Consider the following 11,475-nt stretch of genomic DNA (forward strand, 5'->3'; position numbering starts at 1 on the left):
AGCCATGAATTTAGAATCCATTTTGAAGACTAAAGAGGAGTCATTAGTCAATTTGGAGTAGGGCTCAAAATTTACCAAATTTAAATATTTTTTATAACAAAACTGCAGTAAGCAGTCTCCATGATGTTGTAATGGTGCCCCAGCATCCTAGGCATTACCTTAAGGGGTTTAACTGCTTACGAATGGTTTAACTCCAAACTTGTAAGAATATTGCCTGTACACTCTGCCCAGCTCCTTCTGCTGATTGCCTGAGTTATCAATTCGTAACCATTGAACTGGGTGTCCATTTACAAAAAAAAAAAAAAAGATGAAGTTATGGTGCCAAGATTGTCCCTTTAATAAATGTAAACTATATGATTTTATGTGAACAATATTAGTACTAGCATAGTTAGCCCAATTCTTTGAAAATTATTTGTCTTTATTTTAATTATATCGCTGTTACCTATGGACTTGGTAATAATCTAGGCACTTTCTAAAATCTCAATTTCTTTTCTATGGTGAAAGCATATGCATCTGTAACTATTATGGTGTTTGACACTTGTTTTATTCTTTTGAAACCATGCCCGTGTGTGGAATGTTAATTCCAAAGTGCAATAATGTATCTGTTTAAATACAGATGTTGATAGTTCGAACCAGATCGAGAAAGGCGCAACTGTGAGCCAAAATTAGATTTTTTATTTTAAAATAATAGAAAAGTCAGTGCTTATTACCGCATACTGGCCATCATATTTTACTTTCTGTTAGTGGAGTTAGCCACTACAATTGTGGGAAGAATGATGCAAGTGTCATATCATATGTCATCTCCCACCCGAATAGACAAGCCCAAAATTCACTAATTAATATAAAATCTCCTAACACGAGACTTCCGAGGACAGGGCATCACCTGTAAAGCAACTAACGTGATGTTTCAACAACACGGGGCCTTTCTTAAAACCAGGCTTTGAGAAAGGCCCTGCATGGCTGCAATGTCACCTTTTCCTTTGCCACGTTAAAAGGTTTGTGCTAGACATTTCTATTTTGCTGTTGGCTGTGCAATGAGTCAGGGTCCGTGCACCCTAAGTTGAGTCTTCATTGTTATTATTATTATTATATAACAGAAAGAGAACATGCAAGGTATTCATTCCCAATACCAAACTAATGTGTTACCCTTTCAGTTAATCAAAGAGGGTATGTACGAGCTAATGTCCAGCTACGGAAACTGTGGTGATTAAATAGGACTAGTGCTGACTAATCTTCTGAAGAAATCTAAACATATCTCAAAAGTATCCAGACCCTACATTTGTTTATTTTACTTGTAAAATGTATTACTTTTATTTTTTCATTGGCGCTCCCATTTCAGTTCCCCTCTATTTCCATCATCTTATTGCCCATCCCACCCCCTGTATTCAGTTACTTATGATGTACAAAGGAGAGTAAGGTACAATATCTTCCTATTCACTTCTCCTCTTGCTCCTCATCTCGATAGGCACTTTTGCCCTCCGTTACAAATCATCATATCCAACCTACTGTGTCATGTTTTTTTGTGTTTCTAGTTTGGAGATAGCTTTATGTTAAACATGACACCTCTTGGATTCCCATCACCAGCACACATAGCCAGCACAGCTTTAGAAACATAAGTTTTATTGAGGGCCATTCATTCCATGCTGCCAGTCTGCCACTGCCCCATCGGCATAGAATGAATGGGGTAACAGTACCAGGATTGGTACAGCAGCACGGTGCGTTTCTCAGCTCACGTACATGGAACACAAAAGTAAAACATACATGTAATAAATAAACATTGATGGGAAGAGCCCTGGCACAGGGTAAACGTACACACTTGATTGTACTGCAGTTGTTAGAGCAGTGACGTGACTTCGCACCTGCTACCAGAAACTCACTACGTCACATAGACACAGAGATACATTGGTGATTGTCCTTCGTAGTGCAGAGTGCCCTGGCTATTTAAGGGTTAATAAAAATCCTACCATAATTTCACATTTCACCAGCATGTGTTAGAGCATAATACAAGCAGACGGGTGCAGGGTTCTAACATCGGTATATGCACTGGGGGTGCTAAACCTAACACAGCAATAGACCATGCCATGCTTAATTTATTAAAATAAGGGTGTGGGGGGGAAATCAACTGCATGTTGGCTTATCCAATGCTAGAAGTACATAGGCACCAATCATCTATGATTTTCTATTGTGGACTGCAACATGAAGCCAAGTGGGTCAGTGTTAACTGTCCAGGGCAAAGGAGTCTAGACTAACAACAGCATGGCATCCTGGAACTGACGAGCTTCTTTCTCTCACTTCTGGTATGGGCTACAGTGAGGGAGGATTCAACTTTGGGGAGCCAGCCATTAACCGACTCACACTGTCTCCGGGAATTTCAATAAAATATCACATGACCACATCCTAGCAAGGTCCCGGTGAGGTGGACAACCATTCAGCTTGTTGTAGCAGCATAGGACGGTCATGTCTCTCGACCACACACGGGGGCAGTGTCTCTGCACAAGCAGCACTTAGATCTCTAGTTGAGAACTGTTGGTGGATCCCCGCATATTAATATAGGCTCCTGTCCCCTTGTCAGGAGTACGGCGAGGGTCATAGAGGTTTGTGGAGCAGGGCACAGCGCGGCAGGCAGGGGTGGTAACCTGCATCAGACTTCACATAGTACAACAGGAAAGTCCACATGGATGCACGGATGGTCTAATTTAATTGTGCCCTGAATGGAAAGAAAACAAAATGCATTTAGTTTCAGCTTTCAACAGAGTAGCGTTAAAGTATTTATACTAAAATATGAGGTCACCTATGGAACAAAATGCTTCTAAAAATAAAAATTATATGAGGAGGTCACCTATGGAACAAAATGCTTCTAAAAATAACTAATTTTTGCTGACCAACTCCATAACATCAAGGCTTAACATTTAAACACCCACTGAAGGGAGGACTATGTGAGCTGTTGTCCGTTCACAGTACTCTCTTGCACCTTGTTTTTTGCTCTCCCTAAGTTAAAAGGGGTTATCTAGACATGTACCCCCTGGTCACGGTGCCAACAGAGATATCAGAACAGACAGAGCCCAACAAGGGTGAAACGATCGTCTGGGGATGCTGTATCTCTCGTGCAGAGAGCCGGCCTGCGTTTCGGATCTGGTCCCCCCCCCCTCTTTTTGGGTGGGATTAGTCTGATACGCAAATGACCCTGGTTCTTTTTGTAATGGCACAAAATTAGTACCCACTGAAGTACAGGTTATTTGAGCCGTTGTCTGTTTACAGTACTCTCGTGCTCTTAACATTGAACGTCCTAATAGTTACAGACAAGAAATGGGACACTGCAGTGTTAATTTCACTGATTAATGCTTACGTTTTTTTTGGTGTATCCCCACATATCTAAGAGTAGAGATGAACTCACTCTCTCCCTGCATACATTTCTCAGCTAGTCTTACTGGCAGTTTGTTGTGGTCTGTGCAGTTCTCCCTACACCTTGTAGGACCTGTTTCAGTTGAGGGCTGCTGGTGAACTGATCGTTTTCTACTTTCTGCAGGTGCCTTGACGTACTGTTCAGCCCTCACTGTGAAGGTGAATCATGCAGTCTGGGAGCAAATGAAAGTGCTTCCTATAAAGTAGTGTCACAATTATTATTATTATTATTATTATTATTACTACTGTTATTTAGAAAGCGCCAACAAATTCCGCAGCGCTGTACAATTGGGAAAAAGACAAACACAATAATAACAGAACGATACAACAGGTAGAGGACCCTGCCCGTGAGCTTACAATCTAAAGGTTAAACTGGGGAGATGAGACAAGAGGTAGCAGAGGGATCTGTATGTGATAGAGAGTTAATAGTATAACTGCAGCAGCTGATAGCATGTGAAGGGAATGAGGAGGTGATTGGCTATGGTTCCAAACAGCTGGAAGAACATGCTATATAGTTAGAAGGAACCAGGGTAGGTGGGTAGTGCCGAGCAAAATTAAAAGGCCTTCTTGCAGGGATGTATGGTGACTTGGGGCTAAGGAAGAGAGATAAAACAGTTACTTAAAAAGGCATTTAGAGCTGGGAGTGGCAAGCCGGGGAGGGGGGTCAGGGGGAATGGAGCAGGCTAGCCATTTGCTATAAACAAGTTAGCATTTGGCAACCAAAATTCTATCAGCCAGATTATTAATAACTACATGTAACATCAAGTACAAAATATTACAGTAGTAAACTATATGTAACAATGGTAGTATCATTATCGTGAAGTAATCTAGTAACAAAATGAAATAAATCTGGTTGAATATCTTCTCCGTACCTTACAGCTGCAGTGATCAAAATCAAAAGGCCTTCTTGCAGGGATGTATGGTGGCTGGTCTGGTGGTGGGGACGAGGAGGCAGAAGGTTACGATTCGTACAGGCAGGGGGAAGGGTCCATGGCCAGGGCTGTATATCTACTTTCCACCATTGAATGGGAATAAATATATATCCACGAATAATGCTGAGTTATGCATCTTTACAAGCATTTTTAAAAGGGAGACATATGTCCCCACCCTAAACCCACCACGGAACATAATATCAAGGCCTGCTGGTGCAAGACATGGGTCCAAATATAGCAATGCTTTTATACCATTGTCCTGCAGCAGACAGACTCTCCCTAAACATCATTTGGCTTAGTATTGTGGGGCTGGTGTGGACCTCTGTAATTTATGCTGAGCCTGGTTGGAGCAGAAAGACAGATAAAACATGCTGCATAAATGACTTAGGCAACATCAGTAGTAGGTATATACCCCCCTTTGTATGATTGGGCTCCTCTGGTACATAGGTGGCACTACTTGCTAACCCAGTCCCATGCACAGAGTGCTTTTGAAGCATTTTAGGCCTGGACTAAAAGCCCAAACTGCTATTTCATAGCTTGAGCACATATTTTGATGTACTTAGACAATGTAGATTGGGAACATTCCATGGTGTCCACAGATGTGGGAGAGGTCCCTAAATTTAGGACAGTACCATCGAATCCAGAACAGTTGGGAGGTATGTTGTTAGAATGTATAGGAGAGAATTTGCAAGAGTGCTTAATTGTGTTTGTGCCTGTAAAAATCTATGAGAGTTTGTAAAAAAAAATATCCCAGTGTCTGTATGGACCAGGCATAGTTAACCCTTTTAATTCCCAGTTAAAAAAAAAAAAAAAAAATCATCTCCCATGCTCACCTACCCACCATTTATTATTAACATTCAATATGACAAAGAATCATTATTTTTAAATTATTGACAAACATTGAAACTCTCACAGGCACACTTCTACATGAAAAAGTTGTTTGTTTTTTAAATGCCTTTCCATAAATAATTCAAATATTTTCCTTTTTAATTTTGAATGACGCTCATTTACAGTAATTATAAACAAACAACCAGTTGACTGTTTAAGGCGAAATTTGCAACAATTTGTAAACCAATATCTCAATCTCTGCTGGTTAAAAATGAATCCCACACCGTGCATAAAGGACTGAGAAAAAGTAAATGCATACAGAATTCAGGAGCCAACCTCAAAACACATTTATAGGAGCTATGGAGAACAAGTCTGTATAAAATACTTACAACCAGGTTTCAACGTTCATTGCACTTTATTATTAAGGAGCCATATAAGAATAAAGATTTATTTTTTTTATCAGTTTTAAAATAAATTGAATCAACGGCATTCATTTTCACAGTAATGCGAATCTTGATGTTTAGCAAGCCCTGTTTAAAGATACATAACTTAAAATAAATAATTGATGGAATAGTTTTCTGTGAATGGGAAAAAAGAAAACCCCACACATTAACCCCAAAATAAACCAGGAAAAAAAAAAAAAAAGCCAGTCCACAATAAACACTAAAATTATTCGGGTATCTAATCTGGTGTGCCTGCGTTCAAGGACTTCCCTGGAAATAAAGGATTCAAATTCAGGAGAATACTCTATAACCTAGAACCACACCAGTCAGAAGACACCTAAATAGCTCACCTGGGCAGCCAACAGCGGCTGCAAGCAAGTAGACGGGTCTACACTCTGCAGAGGCATAAAAGAGACACACTGTTCCCTTGTACCATTGTTCGTTGTACAGACATTACATCACATTCTCCAAATACTGTTGGGTGTCAGGGACAATGTAAGTATTTATCTTAACTTTGTTGCTCTGCAAATCACAGCGACACACAAGTCACCTATTTAAAGGGACACTATAGTCACCTGAACAACTTTAGCTTAATGAAACAGTTTTGGTGTATAGAACATGCCCCTGCAGCCTCACTGCTCAATCCTCTGCCATTTTGGAGATAAATCCCTTTGTTTATGAACCCTAGTCACACCTCCTTGCATGTGATTTGCACAGCCTTCCATAAACACTTCCTGTAAAGAGAGCCCTATTTAGGCTTTCTTTATTGCAAGTTCTGTTTAATTAAGATTCTCTTATCCCCTGCTATCTTAATAGCTTGCTAGACCCTGCAAGAGCCCCCTGTATGTGATTAAAGTTCAATTTAGAGATTGAGATACAATTATTTAAGGTAAACTACATCTGTTTGAAAGTGAAACCAGTTTTTTTTTTCATGCAGGCTCTGTCAATCATAGCCAGGGGAGGTATGGCTAGGGCTTTATAAACAGAAACAACGTGATTTAACTCCTAAATGACAGTGAATTGAGCAGTGAAATTGCAAGGGAATGATCTATACACTAAAACTGCTTTATTTAGCTAAAGTAATTTAGGTGACTATAGTGTTCCTTTAAATTGATATTCTGCTTGTAAAAAGTTTTCAACGGTATCCTAAGGTCCCTGGAAGTCAAATGTCAACCTCTTGACTTTCTATGTGACATAAGAGCACAGAGCGACAGAAAAGAGAGTTGTTACTCAGTCCCCCTTCACTCAAGTCTTCTATTTTGACTTTCCACCACCTTTTCTAAATCACCCCACTCTCCCTTCATCCAGTTTGCTTTCACTAAGATTTGCATTTAAACATGCTGGTCACCTGGGGTCTTAGGTTCTTCTGAATACGTTTCAGCTTTGCACGTTTACGGCCATTCTTCGTCACAATTGTTTCTTCATAGAACTCATGGGCCAGATCACCATCCTCATCAAAATACATGGAGCTGTAGGAAAAGGAAACATACATAAAGAACATGCACCACACAATGATTAAACAGAATATACTGGAGGCATACATATGTAGATAAGAACTATAGGCACCTAGATCACGTCATCTCCTGTGCCCCCTGTTTTAACCCTACAGCTGAAAACATTGCCAATCTGCAGGAATGGCAAGGTTTTCTTTGCAGGGTTAACCTGCCCTAGTGACTTTCCATATGAAAGCCACTAGAGGTGCTTCCATGAAATAGTGATGTAAAACTCCACTATTTCTGTCAGATCATCTCAAAGAGGCCATCTGATTGGCACAGTATGGTGTTTGGCTGTGCATGTGCAATAGCCTCCCAGAGCTTTCATATGGGAAAGCATTGGATGGAGTGAAATCATTGACAACTATTATCTCAGCCAAGTAGGCAGGATCAACTGCACAGGAGCAAGGTAATTAACTCTCAAGGAGTTAACTTTGAACCCTAGGGCTTTATAGTGTGGGTAATAAACATTTATATCCCTAACGCTATAGTGTTCCTTTAAAAGAAAACTGTACCTCATCAACAAAAATAGTTAACACATGTTTAGGCAATTTTCAACATTAATTCAATTGTGCAAATTCCAAACAAGTGACAATTGCCATTTTAATTTAATATATTATCAGATATGAAGAACTGATGGACTGTTCTGATTGGTGCTCTCCCTTATCTGTTCAAGGCACTTATGGGTTACACTGAACTATTGTAACCCAACTCCAAAGATGTTGATAATAAAATTGTTAACAGCCGTTTCCAAAGCTTCACATGTGTTAGATGTAAATTTATGTATTTCTACCTATAATTAAGGAAAGGACTTTGGCCAGATCTGTTTATTTAACTAGATACATAATTAGACTTGCAGCATTGATGTCAAATGTTAATCATAAACTAGCAACCTGTCTAAGCAAGAGGACAAAGGGAGAAATATAATCTTCTGTTAAATTTCCATCAACGCTTCACTGCCCACAGTCTGGGATATCAGATGTACTCACAGTTAACCCTGCTGTGCGGTGTTAGTCTCCCAAACTTTATTTTAATTATCATTAGGGCATATACCAAAAAAAGGTTTGTAAATTCTGAGCAGTTAACTGGAATGGCATCCAGAGCAGGGTGAAACCAGATTCTAAGCTGAGCACAAACTAAACACAGGCTTAATCATTTCCAGGGGCATTTCTAAAAGGATACCCAAATTATAGTTCTGGAATGTTAGACAGCCAGTCATTCTCACACACTACAGTTTGCTCGTTGTAGGAACTATATTCTAAACTATAAATAGGCAAAACCTCTGTCAAGACAAGTTTGATAAAAGATCTGCTGAGCCAAACCACTGTTTATTTTTGTTGTGGAATAAAGCAATTTAATTCTCCCATTTAGGGGGTGGGGCATCATAAAAAAAACCTAAAATAAATCAAAAACTGAAATGTTTTTGTATTTTTACATCACAGTTGTGCGAAACCCTCAGCACCATTTCTAACTTCAAATAGAAAGCTGCAAATCACCCAGCAGAAAAAAAAACGTACTGCAATACACCCACAGACAGCCATCTAAGCATTGTGTTTCATCATTAAAATGCTTGTGCATGCTTCTTTTGCATTATCATTCACTATAATTCCACTTAAGTAGAGTCAAGAGCATTGAGCACGGAGGAATTTTAGTTATTTAAAATGCATCTAGAATCCAGAGCCCAAGGAGAATTATTGATATGCTAACTGATAATGTTGCCTAAAAACACAAGGCACTTCACAAATAAAGTTCTACATCGCTCTTCAGGGTCTCCACACTCTGCATGGAGACATTTAACGTTTCCCATAGTGATACACTGAGCTATTGCATCTCTACAATAAGATGCAGATTGGCATCTTATTGTAGAGTGTGACTATTGCTACCCTACAGGAAGCATTGGATTGGCTGAGAACATCATTCGTGATAATCTCAGCCAGAGGATGAACGTCGCCCACGGTTAGAAAGGCAGGCCAGGGGATAGAAGGTATATAAAATTATTTATTTTCTGACTGGGCTGGCATAACCCAACTACCTTTTTTTAAAAAAAACGTCTTCTTCCCCAGTGGAGGACAGTAGTGTTGGTTTAAAACAAATTAAACACTATAATGCATGACCCTGTCAAGGTTTTAGTTTACAATATTTACTTGAATATGAAACAGGCAATGTGCCATGGGAGCATGTAATGCAGCGAGGCCAAAAGGAAGCCCACTCACACTGTAATAAAACTCCAACTGCCAAGAAGCTTCCTCAGCCTTACCAAGTGTCACTAGGAGTTCTAGAACACTACTACTTCATGGCCTCATGTTCACTGCATGTCAGAACCAAACTCCAGCACCAGCCATAGTTAACCCCCCCAGCTCCGCACAGTTAACCCCCCAGCTCCGCACAGTTAACCCCCCAGCTCCGCAGTTAACCCCCCAGCTCCGCAGTTAACCCCCCAGCTCCGCAGTTAACCCCCCAGCTCCGCAGTTAACCCCCCAGCTCCGCAGTTAACCCCCCAGCTCCGCAGTTAACCCCCCAGCTCCGCAGTTAACCCCCCAGCTCCGCAGTTAACCCCCCAGCTCCGCAGTTAACCCCCCAGCTCCGCAGTTAACCCCCCAGCTCCGCAGTTAACCCCCCAGCTCCGCAGTTAACCCCCCCAGCTCCGCACAGTTAACCCCCCCCAGCTCCGCACAGTTAACCCCCCCCAGCTCCGCACAGTTAACCCCCCCCAGCTCCGCACAGTTAACCCCCCCCAGCTCCGCACAGTTAACCCCCCCCAGCTCCGCACAGTTAACCCCCCCAGCTCCGCACAGTTAACCCCCCCCAGCTCCGCACAGTTAACCCCCCCCAGCTCCGCACAGTTAACCCCCCCCCCAGCTCCGCACAGTTAACCCCCCCCAGCTCCGCACAGTTAACCCCCCCAGCTCCGCACAGTTAACCCCCCCAGCTCCGCACAGTTAACCCCCCCAGCTCCGCACAGTTAACCCCCCCAGCTCCGCACAGTTAACCCCCCCCAGCTCCGCACAGTTAACCCCCCCCAGCTCCGCACAGTTAACCCCCCCAGCTCCGCACAGTTAACCCCCCCCAGCTCCGCACAGTTAACCCCCCCCAGCTCCGCACAGTTAACCCCCCCAGCTCCGCACAGTTAACCCCCCCAGCTCCGCACAGTTAACCCCCCCAGCTCCGCACAGTTAACCCCCCCCAGCTCCGCACAGTTAACCCCCCCCAGCTCCGCACAGTTAACCCCCCCAGCTCCGCACAGTTAACCCCCCCAGCTCCGCACAGTTAACCCCCCCAGCTCCGCACAGTTAACCCCCCCAGCTCCGCACAGTTAACCCCCCCAGCTCCGCACAGTTAACCCCCCCAGCTCCGCACAGTTAACCCCCCCAGCTCCGCACAGTTAACCCCCCCCAGCTCCGCACAGTTAACCCCCCCAGCTCCGCACAGTTAACCCCCCCAGCTCCGCACAGTTAACCCCCCCAGCTCCGCACAGTTAACCCCCCCAGCTCTCCCTGGGTATCACGGCATGCAGGGCACACGGTACGCCCTCTGTGAGCAGCTCCTGCCATGGACACAGCCAGCCCCCACCGCCCCCTGTGCTGCCCCTCCGCTCCTCACCCGCGCCGGGTAAAGATGAAAGGGGTGGCCTTGCGGATCCGTGCCAGGCTCTGCTCGGTGTTGGGTGAGGTCTCGGGTCCTGGGGAGGAGAAGGGCCACAAACCTCGGGCCCTCGAGCTGCTGCCACCCATGACGGGTTCCCCTCCCCGGGGAGCTGATGGAGCAGTTCACACAGCGCTGGATGCTCCGCCGGCCGCTGGGTCGCTCCGTCCGGGGCCGCCGCTGATCGGTCGCTGAGGACAGCCGTGTCCGAGCTCGGACTGCCCGGTGTCTCCTCGGATCGAGCGTGCCCTCCCGGTGCCTTCTGTCACAGACGCACAGCTTTGATCTGACGTCACTACCGGCGCCGCAGCAAGCCTGCTGTCACGTGATCCGCACAGCTCCACTCACCAGCCAATAGGCGCTCTGCTCGAAGGCGAAATCGCCAAGGAGTACCGGCGATCACGTGGTGGATAGACACGCCTTCTGTCATTGCATTGACCAATCAAAACTCAGAATGTGGGCGGGGTTACAGCGCAAAGCGAATGGGGGGTGAAGATGAAAGCACGTGGCCGGAAGTAAGGGCGGTCTGAGCCATAGAGGAGCTTGCTGTCAGTACTCAGTGCTGGACACTTCATGGCACATGGTCATAGGCTCAGGGGTCACAGAAAGCCATTCAAGGGCTACTCTAAGCACCATAACCACTGCAGCATAGTGTTTTGGTTATAGTCCAAATGAATGCTAACCCTGTTCCTATCATTACCAGCCAGGGTGTGTGGGCAGGGTATCGGTAATACA

General features: G+C 43.9%; 1 protein-coding gene across 1 annotated transcript; it reads right to left on the minus strand.

Moving 5' to 3' along the window:
* Positions 1-1,603: 1,603 nt before the first annotated feature.
* On the minus strand, positions 1,604-11,100 carry TUSC2 (tumor suppressor 2, mitochondrial calcium regulator). The gene is made up of 3 exons (XM_063426601.1): positions 10,699-11,100; positions 6,954-7,074; positions 1,604-2,707 (listed from the first exon to the last, which is right to left on the minus strand). The coding sequence occupies exons 1-3, from the start codon at positions 10,827-10,829 to the stop codon at positions 2,642-2,644; spliced, it is 318 nt and encodes a 105-aa protein (XP_063282671.1). The 5' UTR covers positions 10,830-11,100; the 3' UTR covers positions 1,604-2,641.
* Between the last annotated feature and the right edge of the window lie 375 nt (positions 11,101-11,475).

The sequence above is a fragment of the Pelobates fuscus genome, chromosome 7, assembly GCF_036172605.1.
Source record: "Pelobates fuscus isolate aPelFus1 chromosome 7, aPelFus1.pri, whole genome shotgun sequence".
In the NCBI taxonomy this organism is placed as follows: Eukaryota; Metazoa; Chordata; class Amphibia; order Anura; family Pelobatidae; genus Pelobates; species Pelobates fuscus.

Coding starts and splice junctions, on each gene's coding strand:
- TUSC2 (XM_063426601.1), bottom strand. CDS start 10,829: ATGGGTGGCAGCAGCTCGAGGGCCCGAGGTTTGTGGCCCTTCTCCTCC. Junction 7,075..10,698: donor TTCATCTTTACCCGGCGCGG/GTGAGGAGCGGA, acceptor CTTTTCCTACAG/CTCCATGTATTTTGATGAGG. Junction 2,708..6,953: donor AGAAGAACCTAAGACCCCAG/GTGACCAGCATG, acceptor CTTTCCATTCAG/GGCACAATTAAATTAGACCA.